The 20087-nt window shown below is 35.5% G+C and overlaps 1 protein-coding gene across 3 annotated transcripts in view; it reads right to left on the reverse strand.

The window, feature by feature from the left end:
- Nucleotides 1-20087, reverse strand: part of OtopLb (Otopetrin-like b) — a 57293-nt gene that overhangs the window by 10462 nt on the left and 26744 nt on the right. For 2 of the 3 annotated variants that reach the window (XM_073974748.1, XM_073974747.1), the window contains exons 2-3: nucleotides 1508-1969; nucleotides 1319-1429 (exon numbers count right to left, since the gene is read on the reverse strand). In XM_073974748.1, coding sequence (XP_073830849.1) covers nucleotides 1319-1429; nucleotides 1508-1969 — 573 coding nt within the window. Of the gene's footprint in view, nucleotides 1-1318; nucleotides 1430-1507; nucleotides 1970-2185; nucleotides 2438-20087 lie in introns of those variants that run through there. The other variant, XM_073974749.1, reaches the window with a different exon arrangement.

Here is a 20087-nt window from a genome sequence, read left to right on the forward strand (position 1 = left end):
TACAGTTTCCAGCTAAGTACAATTACGGGACGGCTGAAAGAAGAATGTTGCCTTCAATACTATCTTGGGCTTCTACTATACATAAAATGCAGGGCAGCACTGTGGATCACGCAGTCGTATACTTAGGTGCGAAACTGTTTGAAGATGGTCAAGCCTACGTGGCTCTTAGTAGAGTAAGATCTTTGCAGGGACTACGTATAGAGGAGTTGGACTGCAATAAACTAACGGGCAAGAAACCTTGCAATAATGAAGCACTAAACGAATTAAACAGAATGCGAAATAAAAACTAAAAACTAGAAAATAAAAATAGGTAAAAAAACTTTTTAAGTTAAACGGTTTTATGTTAAACATACATTGCAATGTTTAAGATAAATGTACTAAAAACCAAAAAATAATAAAATAGATACAGTCGTGGGAATTATAAACATATGCATAGACTAGACTAAAATAAAACCGTGGGGCACGTCAATTGTCTACAAATTATCGACTTAATGTGCGATAGAAGAATCGTTTAATTCGTCGTTAGGCAGTTGGCCCGCAGACGGTGAGGAAATTACTTACTATTTCTTGCTCATGGAAATTCCAATAGTTATACACTCCATGTAAATAAAAGAGATGTTTCAACTAGTTTATCGTTGGACATTCACACTGCTGCCTGGCGAGGAAGCGTTTCACTGCTCGTAGTTTGTCTTTAATCGACAAAGTACTACTCGCTCACCACTATGAAACCCTAAAACTCGTTTATAATCGAGCTTGTTTTCACATTCTAGCCCTACTTATCACACGTCCATCGTTGTCGGTTGAACAACTGCCTAATTATAGTGTAACATTACAAAACAAACATTTTAATCAACGTGCCCCACGGTTTTATTTTAGTCTAGTCTATGCATATGTTTATAATTCCCACGACTGTATCTATTTTATTATTTTTTGGTTTTTAGTACATTTATCTTAAACATTGCAATGTATGTTTAACATAAAACCGTTTAACTTAAAAAGTTTTTTTACCTATTTTTATTTTAAGTACTGGAATTGCTTCTATGAGGACAATTGGGTCATTTGTCTTTATTAGAGTACTTTTTTCTCGGGACATGATGCATTGATTTACAACCCCTTAGTTTCTAGAATATCTTCTTATTGCCCTGATAATGATTTGGTTATATTTCACTTTAGTTAATATTTTAGATAACATTTTGGATAAACTGATTCATAAAATTTCATTCCTATGACATATTTTTGTTATCATGCGATCCAAAATGTATCCTAACTCTCCACCTAAAATACATTTATCCATTTCCTAAAGGATTAATTTACTTACTTTCCTTGACGTCGATTTTTCTCGATTTGTTGTTTGGCTTGGAAACTTTTTGCTCCTCCACTATCACCCTGTATTGTGATTGTACTTCCCGTTACGGTTCCATTGAGGTTACTGTAATTAAAAGTTAATCGAAAATAATTCAATATAATCATTCAAAATCCTTCTCCACTCAGTCAGTCCTTCACTTACCCAGCATGGGCTGTGGATTTTTTCCTTGAAAATATACCACCACCTCCATGTTCCTTTTTACCACCTAATATTTCTTGTAACAGCACCGAAGGTCTTCGTGAAACTTGCAGGGTATGGGGTAATGATGAATATGCAGCTTCATCTCTGTGCACATCATGGCTGTTGTTGTTGGCGGGCAAAAGAGCCTGCCGTGCATTATTCGATTCCATTAATTCTAAATTTGTTTGAGATTTAGCCAATGGTGATATGGGATGTGTCATGACGGGTATATTATGATGACCACATGAATCACATGGGCTGCGGACGGGTGAATAACGTACCAAAGGGCCGGCGCCGGTGGGTGATAAGGGCGGAGATGAGGAATTTGGTGATGTGGATGGTGGTAGCTTGGAGAAGGATGCTGATTTCTTAGGCGGTTTGATAGAGATAAACTCACTGCTATCGCTTTGAGATATTTGACTGCTGCAAGAGAGACAAGAAGAAGAAAGGATAGAAAGAAGTTAGTATTGTTCCACAATTTTTCGTTATATAGTTTTTAGGTTATGTCTAGAATTTTTTATTAGTTTTTTTTCGAGGTACATATATCGTTTCGTTTTGTTGTGGAATTATCCCTTTTTCTTGTAATAATTATTTTTAAATTTTTTTTTTCTTATTTGTAATTTTTTAACAATTTCATACCGTTAACTTTAATGTCCAGCCAAAAACTAATTTGAGTTTTTCGCAATTTTCTGGTGAATTTTTGTTCGAATTACATTTCTTGTCTTGTCGCTTCTTGTGATTTGCTTGTTATTGTTGTATTGTTTTTTTTTTTGTTATTTGTATTTGGGATTTGATTGATTGTATCGAATTGTCCAACATTTTGTGACGTGATTTGATTGATATGTAATTGTTTTTTTATATAAATAGAGTACACTTCTGCATGCGTTCGGTCTTTTTTAACGGTGGGATTATCATTTAATTAGTTGAGACACTCAAAGAAATATTGTGGTAGATTTAAGTAAATTTTCCACGTTTATATTTCTTTAGAAATGCAAAGCTGAACTTCTATAACATTAAATTTCAAGAGTAGTATCCTTGTAAATGTTTTAAAAATTTCTTGAACATTACAGAATTATAGCATGATATTTCAAAGCAAAATCTTCTCAGAAACAATAGTTTCTATAACAACAGATTATAGTCGGGACGGGGATGTGATACTTTACACCAGTACCCCTGTGCATGATGTGTTCGCGACGAAGTTCTAACTTTGATGATTTTAGGCTAACATCTATTACTTCAACGCTATGTCCTATAGATGAGTAACATTATGGACTCAATCTGTAATAATTTAAAAAATTAATTTAATTGAATTAATTGATTTGTATTAGAAAAGTGATATCTAGCAAAGTCCACACACATCCAACCAATATGGTACGATCGTTTCGCTGGTGGTTTAATTCAGCTCATTAGGCATATTTAGATGTGGTGCTAGACAAAAGCTGAGTCGGCAACATTGTCTGTTTGTTGGAGAGGTCGCAGGTTCAAACCTCAGCCAACAAACAGAAAATGTTGTCGACGTCTTAGCGTTCTAAGCCACTGCCAATCTATCAAACTTCTGAACTCAAAGGCATTACGATTCATGAAGAAAAATCCTCTTCGATTTGTATGTATGTGTGTATTGAAGAAGTATTCTAGGAAGACCAGAGACACTAGGTTGACTTGATAGTAAAAAGGCTTCAAAAATACTTCACAACTGCAAATTTGCAATAAGTTTAGTATGCATACAAGTTTTCAAATGGATGTGTGTGGACTTCTCTAGATATCACTTTTTCAATACAAAACTCCTTAGGTAATTATAGCTCAATTAATTCAATTAAATAAAACTCTCACAAATAAATGACCTTCGTCCTTATAAGACAACAATTATATTTAATAAATAATGTCCGCTGTAAACTATGTCTGAACCCAGCAAAAATCCCATTACCAAATAACGGGTTTTTATAGTAATTGTTGGTAGTCGTAGCTAATTACAAATCAATTAACTAACGCATTGTTTTGGGTGATGTAAGGGATGGAAGTTACCAAGGAACGATCCTGACCGGGTTTAACATGGCAAAGCCCAGGATGTATCTTGGTCCCTCTTTCATCTCACCCCGTGGTGTCACCTGGGAAACTGACTTTAACACCCGTTAAAGGTAGTGAGCTAACATGTGCCGCGCGTTCACCCATAAAAACTTGGGTTTGGGCGTCGGGCTAGTAACCCTCCCCTAGAAAAAACAGCCTACTATGAAAAAACAAACCCCTCTAAAGTTGTCGAACCCCACAAACGTTTTAAGGACCATGATCTGCGAATCTGCACTTGGAATGTTCGCACTCTTTATAGAGAAGGTCTTCGCATTGGCAGACGTACTTGAAAAGTACAAGGCCGATATTACTGCCATACAGGAAATACGATGGATTGATAGGCGTCACAACAACACCTAAAGGTGACGCACTGTATTATAGCTGACATGACGTAAAGCATGAATTTGGTTGCGGATTTGTAGTTAGTCGGAGACTAAAACATCTGGTATCCAGCTTCACCCCAGTGAATGAAAGACTTGCTGCAATTCGAATAAAAGTTAAATTCTTCAACATCAGCATTATTTGCGCTCATGCTCCCACTGAAGAAAAGGACGAACAGACAAAGATATATTTTACGAGCGCTTAGAAGAAACATATGACCGTTGCCCTGTCCATGACATTAAAATTATTCTAGGCGATGTTAATGCCAAAATTGGAAAGGGGAATATCTTTGGCCCAACAGTCGGGAAATTCAGTCTCCACTGTGAAACATCTAACAATGATATGAGGCTGATAGACTTTGCAGCTGCAAAAAACATGGTAGTTAGCAGTACCAGATTTAAGCATCTCGATATTCATAAGGGCACCTGGCTGTCTCCAGATCAAAGAACAAGTAATCAAATTGATCATGTTGTGATAGATGGAAGCTTCGAGCTTGTTGTTTGCTTGGCGCAAACTTTGATTCGGACCACATTGATTGCTCACTCCATGTAAACAGCCGCAAAATCCATACTTGCATACCAGAGACCTCCACAAAGGAATTCATGGTATTACCAGGAGTGTCGTGCTGCTACTGAAGAGAAAAATGCGGCATATAGAGCTACTTTACAATCAGTAGCACGAGAGAGATATCGGGAGAAAATGAGAAAAGCGGGAGTATGAAAAATCGAGTTGTACAGGACCCAGAATGAAGTCCGAACATTCTACCATAGAGTGAAACATCTAACTGATGGCTTCGGTACAGGCCTCCTCTTGTAGAGACCAGTAAGGTAATCTGGTAACAGATACAGATAGCGTGCTCAGGATATGGAAGGAACATTTCTCCAATCTGCTGGTATCCAATAGTAGCGAAGACGATGATACCACAGATCCAATCCCACAAGATGGTGAAAATTAGGGTGTCCAAAACCGAAACCGGTTAACCGGTTTTGAGTTACAAAACCGAAACCGGTTTTCGCCAAAAACGTAATTTTCGGTTAACCGAAAAAACCGGTTATTTGTGTCGGTTAACCGGTTTTAAAAAAGTAGTAAAATTTTTAAAATTTCATTACATTTGTATTCTTGAAAGTAAACTAAACTTAACTAACAAAAGGTATGGCTAAATTTTAAATGTCCAGATACCTTTAAACTTGAAAATATTTTGTGTAAAATGGCACAACTTCAATATAGTTCAATTGAATGATCTATGAAAAAACTGCGTATACGTAATATCACACGGTTGTTTGAATGACCTTATTCATACGTTTTTGAATTATTACATTAAACTAAGAACTTTTCGAATTTAAGGTTGTAAAGGGTACCGATAACAAAGTACATTTTGATTCCGGCACGATAATTTGAGGTTCTCAACGCAAGAAGGAGATAAAATGTAAATTTAATTCCTTTGGTACACAATCGTATATTTGTAAGGGCTTTTACTATTCTTAGAGCACAATTTGTGACTTATGTTTGCTCTCTCCACTTTAAGGTTGAATGTTAAATAACAAGGATATTGTCAGATAATTATATAATAACGAATTAGTTATACTTAATTTACCCCTTGCCGCACATTTTTTTTATCAAATATTTATCAATTATGAGCAATTTTGTACGTATTTTACAAAACCGGTTTAAACCGGTTAACCGGTTTTGAATATTTTTGAAAACCGAAAACCGGTTTTTGAAAATACTGAAAATTTCGGTTAACCGAAAACCGTTTTGTTTGAAAAAACCGGTTTTTTGGACACCCTAGTGAAAATAGGTTTTATATTTTTTAGAAAAGCTATTTTAACAAAACTGGCGAACGTATCGGTGAGAAATGGTGCTTGGATCTCTGACCCTAAATACTAATTTGGGGCCTAAAGACACGACCACGCCAACTTTTATAAATATGTATCCCTGTAACTACTGTGCCGATGCTGCATATTTTGTTAAATTTAGGAGGGGACGGGATGCCTCCCTTAGGCTCTATTTTTTAAAACGCTATATTTAAAAAACTTACGAGCGTATCCGTTAGAAAATAATTTACGAGGCGAGATAAAGCGATTTTGAGATGTGTGTCCGTCCGTCCGTCAGTGTGTCCGTCTGTCCATTGTAAATTGTAATCAAACTCCAGCCCGCAATTATGAACTGATCGTCACGAAATTTGGTATGGAGGTCGGTTTCACATCAGAATAGATCGCTAGATCTATGGAAATGCCAGATGTTATGCATAACGCAGCTTTGGTTTGATTGGAAAGCAAGTGTTTAGAACGCAACAAATCGATAGATATAGCTTCTTCAGGTATATATGGCCTGGCAACATCAAAACACTTTTCAACGGTGGCAAAATACCCCTCAGTAATGTTGGCGACATTTCCTGAGTATTTCAGCCATGTAAAACTTCTCTACAAAAGTGGTGTCTTGGACACGCCGTTCGGACTCGGCGATAAACTGTAGGTCCCATATCATTGAGCTAATATGAATCGGGATGCACTCATTGATATGAGAGAAGTCTCCCTTGTCCCTTATGGGATGTTTGTGGAACAATTATATATGTATATTACTAGCTGACCCGGTCCGCTTTGCTGGCCCGTTGTTTGGGTTCTCCGGGGTTGGATTCTTAGTAATCTATTTATTTATCTACCTATCATTGATACCTCCATAATTAGGCATTCCTTTAGATGTTTTGTCATAACCCTCATGAAATTGTATCCCCAAATTGAAGATAGGAAATGTGACCCAAATAGAATGAACTGCATACATGCAGCTTTTGATATAGCCTCCATAGAACGGTGCCTACCGATTTTCGGTATTTTGAAGATCTCCGTTAGGGGTCGTAAACATTCCTGCAGAGAACTGTCATTATTTGGATATAGCTCCCATAAACCGGTACCGGCCTATTTTCGGTATTTTTGGAGGATTTAACCTTATTATCCAAACAAAATGGCTGAAATATGGTTTGAAAATGATTTAAAGCGGAGAGTATAAATATTCGGCTCGATCGAACGTAACGCCATTTTTACTTGTATGCAACGTTTGCAAAATACCGCTCAGCGTAATGTAGGCGACATTTGATGAATCTCCGTGCACTCAATGGTATGAGAGAAGTCTCTCGTGTCCTTTCGGGGACTTCTATAAATTATAGTTGGAATTATCGAGATTGCTGTATTCAAAAAGTTTATCTTTATCTAGCTATTCTAAGGATTACAATCAATGTTCATGGCGTTTATGAAGTCTCACTTCCCACATTTGAAGACGTTATCCGTAATTATAAAGTTTTCGAAAATCGGACACGACCGCGGTATTCTGATTCCAATGATGGTATAACCCACAATTACCATTGCATTGTACATACATACATGTATCAACATATCTAAGCCGCTATTTTTGAACATTTTGCATAACTTTGTTTGATTTCCCAATCGATTTTTCTGGAATTTCGACCTAGTGACATCTCAAATTATCGGGATTTTACTTTATTCCAAAATGTGCAGTTAGTCGCGCTATCCCACTTATTGAAGTCAGTGTTTATAGCGTTTTTATAGTCACGCTTACCAAAATTAGGTGTACTATCTGAAATAATACATTTTTGAAAATTTTGGATGACCGCGATATTTCACTTCCGCGATGACCATTCAGGGTCAAGACAGTAATTACCAAAGTAATTTGCAAAGAATTTTTAAACAGTACGGTCAAAAATATCTTGGATTTCACGTTTTCTTAAAAAATTTTCTAGGGGAGGACCACCGGTCACTACACTTAGCCGAATAAAAAATAGCTTACGACCTATTCTCAGACCTAAAAACTCCACATACAAAATTTGACCAAACTCGGTCCAGCCGTTTCCGAGGTGTTCAATGTCAAACACCGTGACAGGAGAATTTTATATATATACTTGCTGACCCGGTCCGCGTTGCTGGCCCGTTTTTAGTTTTCCGTGTAAACATTTATAACCCATCTACATATTTATATATCTACACCTTTACAGATTCAATTCGAATCATTTTAGTTGTAATTCGAGAATTATTGAATTAATTATTGAATATTGAATTTTTATATTTGTAATTCGAATTATTCCATTTGTAATTCGACTTATTTTACTTGCAATTCGAACTATTTTGTTTGTAATCCGAATTATTCCATTTGTTCGTTTTTGTTCCTTTCCTTTTTATAAATGGAATAATTCGAATTACATATGGAATCATTTGAATTACAAATAGAATAGTCGAATAACAAATGGAATAATTTGAATTACAAATAGAATAATCGAATTACGAATGAAATGTTGCGATTTTCGAACCGAATTGACGTCATGTAATAGTATCTCCAGTAATAGTATCTCCAGATTTAAAATAGAAAATTCTTTTAATTATACCCTCCACCATAAGATGAAGGGTACAACTAACTTTTTGTTTCCGTTTGTAACACTTCGATTTTTTTGATCAGAATAAAAATGAGTTAAGGTAGCGCTGTTCTTCAGCTGAAATCAAGATACAGCCGCAATATTTAATATTGAACTTTTTTATGAATTGCCGGAATTTACCGGTCCATGTTTTGATATAAACCCCATGGAACTGTACCACCCGATTTTCGGTATTCGCCATTAAATAGGATTTAGTCTTCCTTGGGGTATAAGCATTCTCATTCTGTGTCCAGTTTTTGATAAAGAACCCGATGTTGGGTATTTTCAAGATTTTAGCCAAATTATTAAACTGAAATGGCTATAATTTGGTTTGTTGGTGTCCGTTGGGGGTCGTAAATACTCCTGCAGAGTATTGTCGCTACAGGTCCACTTTTGGATAAAGCTCCGATAGAACGGTACCTCATGATTTTCTATAGTAAAGAGGCAGAGACTTGTTGGTATAAGTTCACGTTCGGATATAGGTACCATAGAACAGTTTGGAGGTTTCCCACCGTCATGGCTACAATTTGGTATTTAGTCTTCATTGTGGGTAGAAGACATTCCCACATAGACAATTCGGTACATGTTTACGGTTTTATATAGACTACATAGAACGGTACCTCCCGATTTTCGATATGGCTATACTTGGTATTTGGTCGCCCTTGGAGGTTTCAGCCACATTATCCAACCGAAATGGCTAAAATCTGGTTTCAATATAAATTGTGGTGAATGGTAAAAAAGTTCCGCGCAATCGAACTTAACGCCGTTTTTACTTCTTGTTAACAAAGTGCTGATTCACTGAATATGTTATTAGTTAAGCTCCTAAACATGTAACCATCAGTGATTCATGAAAAATGAATTCAAAATGCTAGTTGAATTTATCTAGACTTTGCTGTATAAAAAACGTGATCTTGATCGAGTTATTCCAAGCACTGAAGTCAACGTTCATGGCGTGTTTGCAGCATGAATAAAGTTTTCAAAAATGGGACATAATCGCGGCATTCTGCCAGAGGCAGAGGCCACCATTGGTGATGTATTGAATACTAATATGTCTAATAATCTCTGAGATTTCGCGATTTGTTTAAACGCGATGTGGGGGAGATCCCCTACCGACTCCATTTTCGGTATTCTCCAGCCGATTCGGAAGTTTAATTTAGAACATCATGTCAGTCTTAAAGAACTTGACATACATTTAGATAGATTATAGATACACCGCATTGTTAGACTGTCGTTTTAGTGACCAATGCTAATTTTTTAGACGTTCTAGTTATTTAACGATCTTTAAAATTAGGTTTTGTCTGATTTCTCAATCGATTTTTTTGGAACTTCGGTCAAGCGACATTTAACATTATCGGGGTTGTACTGTATACCAAAATGTGGGGTTGATCGCGCATTCCCACTTATTGAAGCCAGTGTTTATAGTGCTTTTGTAGTCACGCTTACTAAAATTAAGTATATTATCTATAATTATACAATTTTGAAAAATTGAGCTGACCGCGATATTCCACTTACGAGATGACCATTCAGGATCAAGACAATTATTACCATAGTATTGCAAGCAATTTTTGAACAATATGTTCAAAAATATCTTTGATTTCACGTTTTCTTAAAAAAAATTGTGGGGAAGGTACCCTGGTCACTCAACTGACCAGTATAAAAAATAGCTAAAAACCTATTCTCAGACCTAAAAACTCCACATACAAAATTTCGTGGAATTCGGCCCAGCCGTTTCGGAGGTGTTTAATTTCGAACATCATGGCAGACTCGAAGAATTTTATATATATAGATAGATTATCATCTGGAACAAATGTACGATGACATATAAAAATTCCCTAGAAGCTTTAGGTCGATTCTTGAAGGATTTCAGGCATACACTTCCAGTTATTGTATTCCAGCAGATGAAATAAATGCATGCTTCAAGTCATCAGTTCTTTGCTGGCATGTTAAACTTGCATATCGACTCCAATATTTCTAAAAATGTTTTATTTATAGTCACTTGTACTTCCCGACTATTTAGCGATGCAAGAAAAGATAACATAAAACTGTTTCAAGGGCCAGCAACGCGGACCTCTAGTAGGATATAATGATAAATAATACATTTATATCATATATTAGACCCATTTGAATGTTTATATACAGTGCTGCTCAAAACATTTGCAACTCAGATGCCTATATCACATTTAGACTATTTTTAAGAACATTTTATGTTTTGAAATATATTTATTTTTACAATTTGATTCTTTATTGACCCTACTTTCAAGATTTTATAATGATTATTCAGTTCTTAACACTTATGTTACAGAAATGTGTGAAATGTCGGAGGATCACGTGTTTTAGCCTGCTCAAAACATATGCAACTCCGTGGTTCGAATATTTATTACCTAATTTTTGTTCAGTTTTTTGTATGGTTTGGCATAAGATAGTTTTTAATCAGAAGAAGGGGGGCAAAAAGCTTTCATGAGAAATACATGTTATGCCGCGTAGGTTTAATTTTGACAGACAAGTATGCCGAAAACAAGACATTTCTAATTTTTTAATAAAAACAAAAGTTATGGTCCGAAATTTGTATCAAAGATATGAAAAATGTTTATTTCTGAAAATTGTGGATCCAACGCAGTCCAGAAATAAATATAAGAAAATGACAATATTTAAAATTGAGATGTATACCGCGTAAAAAGTACTAAAATTGTGGTAAGATGGGAAGGAGGTGTATGTACAACTAGATCTACTGCAGGGGATAATCAAATAATGATGCGAATTATTAAGCAGATCCCTCAGAGGCCTTCAACAGACGTTAAATAAAGGCTTTAAATCGATAAATCTATACAAAACCATCTGATACATACCATAGATACCGCTGTACCAATATGGGCAAATTTTAGGAAAACAGTAATTTCCAAGAAAAGTTCCATTTGTCATATAAATTTTGCAAAAATTTTGGAATTGAATTTGGAGTTATAAAATCGAGTATTTTTCGCCGACATAAATCAATATTTGAGATATATGACTTGAAAAAATGTACTTGATCACCAAGTCGAATGATAATCGAATTTGTCCCCTTATACAAAAAAGTTGACCCAAAAGGAAGATGGTGTTTTATATTGACCTGGAGGTATTTTCATGGACAGAGATGGTACTAGAGGCATGAGGTCGAGATATTTATTGGATTTAAAAACTAACCAGACATATAGTTTGTCGAAATCGCACCACGTACACACCTCAGATGTCGTATAAGTGCGGTTTTTGGCATAATACCGCCACTAAACGTATGTATAACCACGTAAAACTAGTAATTTTTTGCAAATATGTTTTGTGTTCTTATCGGACCCGATCAGCTTAAGTGATCTGAATTCATATAAAAGTTTCCGGGACCCTAAAATGGATTCTACACTATTAAATATCTAATAAAACTTGAGTATTTAATAATTATCCTTAGAGACAGGATTAAAAAGGATATATTAATTTATATAGTTACCTGGATACCTTTATGATATGTCCAGATAATAAATAAAAGGTTAAACTCACAATATATTATCAAAACACAAATCATATCTTCAGATTTTGAATAAAATTTTCTAAGTTGCAAATGTTTTGAGCAGGGCCAAAAGTGAGTTCGAGCTATGTTTCGTGTATTTTTGTAAAATAAGTGCAATTACTGCCAATTCTTTTTTAAAACTTTAAAAAGGGGTCAATAAGCAATCAACCTACAAAAATATTTGCATTTCAAATCCATAAATTACTTCAGAACTATATAAAAAGTGAAGTAGTCATTCCAGTTGCAAATGTTTTGAGCAGGACGTAGGTCCACGTGTTGATATAGCCCCCATAATACAATATCTCCCGATTTTCGATATTTTGAACGTTTTAGCCTCATTATCACACTGAGATGTCTGAAATTTGGTATTTAGTCTTCTTTATGCGTATAAAACTTTCCCCCAGAAATTTGTAGGTATAGGTCCACGCCATCATATAGCCCCCATAGAACGGTACCTTCCGAATTTCGGTATTTTGAAGGTTGTGGCCACATTAATCCACCGAAATGGCTGAAATTTGTGGTGGAGGGTATAAAAAGTTCGGCCCGACCGAACTTAACGCTTTTCTTACTTGTTAATACTTAATTAGAATAAACGTTATTAGTCAATAATTGGCACAAATCCATTCATTCTTGCTACAGGAAACCATTTTTGAGACAAAATGTCAACAAGTCTTAACCCTAGTGTGAATACCATTTCACCGCGGTGACTCCCTTTTAGTAATTGAAAAATAGATTTTCTGAAAATATTCCTTGATTTTTATAAATTATCGTTTCAATGATGGTTTAGTTTTGTGTTTTCACAGTGTATGAGAAACTCAATTTCCAAATGGACATGTTTAAGGTTCAATTACATTTAATTATAAATTTTGAGGAATGAAAAAAAAACTTATCAGTGATTTGTTGTGAATGATGTGTCACGTTTTTTCTCATCGAATTCGATCAAATAATTTTGTTATAAAATCAAAATATTTTAATATAAAATGTTGTTATCTAAGACTCGTAACCGCTGTTTTGGCTAGAAGTTCCAAATATATATTTGTCTTACAGCCTGTTCATGTATGTCGACCGAAAGGTTTCTTGCGCTTCGGAAGTGGAAAAAAATCATTTTCTGTCCATGTAAACACCTTCGAAACGAAAATCTATGTGACCGACAAGACATACGAAATAACACGTAAACGTACACTTTTCCATTAAATTTGGGTTTATGTATTTCGAAAGGACTGCCTCTTATAGAAAGAGAATGTCAAAATCACTCACTTGCTTTGTAGCTGCCGAGTACAACGTAAACTCGCGAATAACACCGAAAATCTTAAAACAAATTTATGCAACATATTCTTGAAACAAAATAAAAAATTTATAGACACGTTTTAATGGAGATTTCATTCATTATTTTGAGGAAATCAATCAAATAAAGTAATTCAAAATACCGACACATTTTATTTTTCAAACAAAACAAATCACACATATTCCAAGGCTTGTATGTATATGTGGATTTTGTTTTTATTTCTCATTTGGCTCTCATTTATGGAACATAGTTGTACAAATGTACATTCAAATTAGTAGTATTTCGCATAGGATACGTAACGGCAGTCGCACGATAGTTTGCGAAATACATGAACGCATTTTTAAACGGAAGCGAGCGACTGCTTTCCTTTCGTACAGGTTTTCGTGCGACATATGTACATGAACAGGCGGTTAGTTTTTTTTTTTAAGCAAAGACGAAACTCTTTTGTATAAATAATCTATGGAACACATAGTTAAAAAGCCAATTTTTTCAGAAAACATTCATATCCTTTAATAGAATTACATGCCGTGTATTAAATTCATTAAACGCACACAAATACATCGCGGTAGTTTTAAAGCGGATTACATAGTTTAAATATAATTAGAAGATAAGATAAACATTACATAAAACTTACAAATGATATCATCATTAAGAAACGATAAACACAATCAGAAAATTCCAGTGTATGAGTATTGGTGTCTATTGACCATTTGTCGTGTGTTTGCCGGTGTGTCTTTCTGTCTACAAAATGTCTGTGAGAATTAACATATAATTAGGGGAATTATAGCTCTTTAGCACCTATTGATAAACGCATGGTAGTTACATTGGCATTGACACTGACAATGAATGTTGATCTAAAGGAAATTTTATAATAATAAAAGCATTACATAATTTATTAAATAAATATAACACAGAAACAAGGGTGTTGATGAAGATCGAAAACTTGTCTTTCCTGCCTTACCTCTGGCGAAGAATGCAAAACTTTCTCCACTAATAAATGAGTTGTTTTAAAACATTAACAAGTAAAAAAGTATCAGTCGGCTTTGCCGACAGAGATATACCCTCAGCCTGTGTATATTGAAACAATTTTTTTCCCAAAATACTATGTATTTAGGGGGTTTTAAAATTTTTGGGCGTTTGAACCGACGAAAATGTTGATTAGGATTAAAGATCAAAAGATTTGCGGAGGAAATACTAAAAGGAATGGAATCAAAGTGATTCGATATCAGGTCTTAAAGTGAACTTATCCGAAATTTTGTGTGGGAGGTACCGTATGGAGTGGACAAATATAGTCCATATTTGACCCTGATCTCTATCTGGTAGATATATTACGATGTGTAAAATATAGACCAATTCGGCCACTCCCTTCAAGAGTTACCGTACGAACAATTTTTCCGAACATTTTGGGACTTTCGTGGGGGAGATACCTGAAGGAGTGGACCGATATGGCTTATCTTCAAACTTGAACTATGTTTGGACAAAATATTACTAAGGCCAAATTTTGGACCGAATCGGCAGATCCGTTCGTAAGTTATCTTGCGCTCCAACCACCTCACACGGTGTCATAGGGGTTTTTTGCAACTTTCAGGCTATTTTCTCAGAAAGTATGGACTTGCCCCTGATGAAACTTTTACCGTCGTATGGAGGGCAGTGAGTACAAGTTGATAACACAAAAATCAAAGCGATTCGAGAGATGGCCCTAATCTGAAATTTTCCAAAATTTTGTGTGGGAGGTACCCGAAGGAGTGGATCGATGGAGTCCATATTGAAAGTATGGACCAAATCGGTTACTTCCTTCAAGAGTTATCGTGCGCACAAATTTTCCAACGGGATTAAGCCAGACTATTCAAAAAAAAAAAAGAACGAAAAAAAAACAAAATTGCAACAGCTATCCCAATAAAACAACGCCACCAATGTTCTATTATACAGAACTTATTGAAATAAATTATTTTTTTGAGGTTGACTTGTGAACATTAAAAAAATATTGGCCTCGTGGCCCTTCATAAAATATTTTTTAAAATTCAAATGGCCCTTTGTAAAATATTTTTAAAAGATTCAGGCTTATTGGCTTGGTGGTCCTTCATAAAATATTTTTTTTAAATCCGTGTTTATTGGTCTCGTTTAATATATTTTTGAAAATTCCACACTTATTGGCCTCTCGTAGGATTTTGGGTTTTCCCGGTTTTTATCATTCCCGGGAAAAGCGAATCATAAAATTGCCATTCCCGGGAATCCGGGATTTCACCGGAATTTTTAAAATATAAGAGCTAATTAATATTTCCGTGATTTCTTATCTGCCCATATTTACTTACATGAAATACAATATTTTTAAAGAGGTGCGGGCTCAAAAATGGATGACACGGTTTCGCTCTATCGATTAAAAGCGAAAAAATGTGGAATAATGCACCATGTTGCCTGGATTTTGCCCAAACTGACCATTTCCATTATTCAAAGCTAAGGAAATCGCTCGATAGAAAGTGATTTGGCTCAATGAAGTTATTTACCAGAAATTTAAATTTTATGGACCTCGAAAATCGTATGTTTTATTCTTATGCTTAAGATTGCTTCAAACAAGTAGAAAATATCAGTCAGCAGTGCCGGCAGAGATATACCCTCAGCCTCGGACCTAAAGAAAAGAAGCAAACAAAATATTTCTGATGTTTCCAGGGGCTTTCTTATGAAGTATGGATTTGCCTCGAACAAATTTTTACCGTTTTAACTAGGGCCGCACACAAAACATGTTGCCAAACATTTAAAAGAGAGACTGTGGTAGATTTATCCCTTCGACGGTTATCTTATGTACTACCCAATGTAGTTGGTACCGGCAGGCTTTTTTGAGATTTTGGGCCTTTACCTCAGGCAGAGTGGGCTTGCCCTCCCAAAACAAGTTGCGCCGTCGTAACAGGGCCTTCAAGAAGAACTTTTTGGAACGAATTTAAAAAAAATCGAAATGAGCTGTTAGGCTGCACTTTTCCTAAATTTTGTGTTGGAGGTACCCGAAGAGCTGGACCGATATAGTACATATTCCAACCTGATACATGACTAGATGAAATAATACGATGTGCAAAGTTTGGTTATCTTGCCAATTTTCCATTCTAGTTGTTGCCGTCAAGGTTTCTTGGAGCTTTTAAGGCATTATCTCAGGAAGTATGGACTTGCCCCCGACAAAATTTGTACCGTCGTAAAGGGGCCGTAAAGACAAACTGCTGAAGAAATTTCAAATCGATCCGAGAAAAGCTCTGAAACTTCACTTTTTCTGAATTTTGTGTGGAATCCGTTCTATGCCGATTTGGTTATTCCCTTCGAGATTTGTCGTGCGCACCATTTTAGCGATCCATCTTCGAACTTAAACTAAGTTTGAAAAAAAAATCTCGAATGCCAAATTTTTGACCTGATCGGTATCTTCGTTCGAGAGTTATCGTGCGCACCAACCTGCCAGCCGCACCGTCCTTATCCCAATGGCTGGGGGTATAAAAATGGGACTTTAAAATAGAAATACTCTTTCGCACTTAAATGGAACAGAATAAGATTCGTCGCTATAGTCCATGTTTTTGGTGCGGATTTTATAACCTTTTTCCCTGAAAACGCTTCTGTAGATTAAAGTTATTTCCAAATCTTTTCTAATTTATTGAATCTGTAAAATCTAATCGAATTCTGATTCCATGGTATAAAAGTAACGGGCATAGTGTATTCATTAATTCAATATTAGTTGTGATAAATGTAAAAAGATATTTCCCGATTTCCCGGGAAATGTGATTTTGTTTCCCGGGAAAATCCTGGGATTTGCCTACACAAAACCCTAGCCTCACGGGATCCTTCATAAAATATTTGTTTAAAAATTCAACACTTATAGGCCTCGCGGCTCTTTATAAAATAATCGTAATAGATTCACAATTTTTGGACTCGTGGTCCTTCATAAAATATTCTTCAAAAATCCACGATTTTTGGCCTCGTGGTCCTTCATGAAATCTTTTTTAAAAATTCAACAATTAAAAAATCCACGCCTAAAGGCCTCGTAGTTCTTCAAAAAAATTTTTAAAAACTTAAAGCTTATTGGCCTCGTGGTCCTTTATAAAATATTCTTAAAAATCCACGCTTATTAGCCTCATGGTTCTTCATAGAATATCCTTAACAACTCCACTCTTATTGTCCTCGTAGTTCTTCATAATATATTCTTAAAAAATCCATGTATATTGGCCTCTGGTCCTTCATAAAATATTTTTTAAAGTTTTACGCTTATTGGACTTGTAGTTACTCATAAAATATTTTTAAAAACCCACGCTTATTGGGAAAGAAAATCTATGCTTATTGGCCTCGTAGTCCTTCATAAAATATTCTTAAAAATCAACGCTTATTGGCCCCACAGTCCTTCATAAAGTTTTCTTAAAAAATCCACGATTATTGGGAAAGAAAATCCATGCTTATTGGCCTCGTAGTCCTTCATAAAATATTCTTAAAAATCCACGCCTATTGGCCCCACAGTCCTTTATAAAGTTTTCTTAAAAAATCCACGCTTATTGGGAAAGAAAATCCATGCTTATTGGCCTCGTAGTCCTTCATAAAATATTCTTAAAAATCCACGCCTATTGGCCCCACAGTCCTTTATAAAGTTTTCTTGAAAAATCCACGCTTATTGGGAAAGAAAATCCATGCTTATTGGCCCCACAGTCCTTTATAAAGTTTTCTTAAAAATCCACGCCTATTGGCCCCACAGTCCTTTATAAAGTCTTCTTAAAAATCCAAGCCTATTGGCCCCACAGTCCTTTATAAAGTTTTCTTAAAAATCCACGCCTATTGGCCCCACAGTCCTTTATAAAGTTTTCTTAAAAATCCACGCCTATTGGCCCCACATTCCTTTATAAAGTTTTCTTAAAAATCCACGCCTATTGGCCCCACAGTCCTTTATAAAGTTTTCTTAAAAATCCACGCCTATTGGCCCCACAGTCCTTTATAAAGTTTTCTTAAAAAATCCACGCTTATTGGGAAAGAAAATCCATGCTTATTGGCCTCGTAGTCCTTCATAAAATATTCTTAAAAATCCACGCCTATTGACCCCACAGTCCTTTATAAAGTTTTCTTAAAAATCCACGCCTATTGACCCCACAGTCCTTTATAAAGTTTTCTTAAAAATCCACGCCTATTGGCCCCACAGTCCTTATAAAGTTTTCTTAAAAAATCCACGCTTATCGGCGTCGTAGTCCATCATAAAATATTCGTAAAAAATCCATGCTTAATGGCTTCGTAGTCCTTCATAAAATATTCTTAAAAAATCCACGCTTCATGGTTTCGTAGTCCTTTATAAAATATTTTTAAAAAATCTACGCTTATTGGCGTCGTAGTCCATCATATATTATTCATAAAATATTTAAACAAATCCAAGCTTAATGACCTCGCAACCCTTCATAAAATATTCTTATTCTTCATCTGTAACACACTCTTCAGTCCCGGTTGTCAAGTTTTTTCTTTGCCTTCACTTTCCTTCTCATTGAAACTTATCAAAAACTTCTTTGGCCATACATAGATATTTGTATACAAAGAAAGCAAATCACAATAATAACAAATATTTGTAGCGTGTGCGGCAAGTGTTAAATGAAGTCGTTATAATCAATGATTGATGACATAGAGGAATATAAACGAGGGCTACCATTTATATTTCTGCCCTAAGAATGAAAATGCGCTTATTTATCATTCAAATGGTTTTGTTGTTTTCTAAAGTATTTTCAAGCATGATTTATATACTCTGTTGCATGCGCTCAAACGAATTGACAAGACACTTTTTCCACTCCGATTAAGGCTCTCTGAAGCATGGTTTTTCGGACGCTTTAACAACATTTTCTGGCGAAGATCACGCTGCTCTTCATGTGCGGGAATAAAAATAAATCATTGGATGCCAGTCAAGGCGGTACGGCGGATGACCTCTCAATTCCACATTTTGGCCGGTCGCATTGTGGTGCACAATGTTCGTTTTTCAAATTTCTCCGAAGACCTCAGGCGAAGACAAGCCGAATCTAACGAAGGTTGTTCATGGAAGAAGCCCTTCGTAGCAAATGATTGCCTGTTTCTTCGACTAAACTGACTATGTGGAACTTACTTAGGAACTTGGGAAGGTTAATTCTGAGTGTTATACCATAATTTGTTTGCCTGAATTGATGGGCCATATGCAGCGTTGCCGACAGTTTTTGATCAGAAATCGTCAAAAAAATCGTCAAATCGTCAACAATGTTTGAAAAATCGTCAAAAAATCGTCAACATGGTTCAAAACTCGGTTTGGTTACCGTTGAATGCGATATTTCGCTGCTATTTTTGTGAATGAGACTGACAACATAAGATATACAATCCACAGCAATAAATCTAACCCAATATCACTTAAATACTGCTATAAAAACAGCTTTCAGAAAATGATAGTTTTCCTATGGTTATCGAGTTTGAAGCAATGCAGTATGGTAAAGCTGGTTACACATTGTCATTTTAAATGGTATCTTAGCTCAAATATCGCTTGCTTGACAGTGTGACTGTCCATATTTGTCCGTACACGTACATTTTGGTTGTTGGGCAGTCGAAAATCGATAAAAATTTTCATTCAAAACTGGCTGACAGCTTAAAGAGGACATTTGTAGGAAGTTAATAAAGCTGGACTCATTTTTTTATAACAAAATATATTTAAGTAATATTTTATCTCGAAAACTTTTTAAGGAAGATTTTCATCTATTACCAAAACTAAACGAAAATTTTCAGCTCATGTAATTTGAATGTGGGGCAAAAACTATGAAATACCTGTGCCTAGATATGCCAGATATGTGCCTAAATATATCCAATCCGTCTGGAAATTGCTATAAAACATCAAAAAGCTCAAAAA

Source organism: Musca autumnalis, unplaced genomic scaffold, assembly GCF_047663935.1.
Source record: "Musca autumnalis isolate F117 unplaced genomic scaffold, ASM4766393v1 scaffold_3, whole genome shotgun sequence".
NCBI lineage: Eukaryota > Metazoa > Arthropoda > Insecta > Diptera > Muscidae > Musca > Musca autumnalis.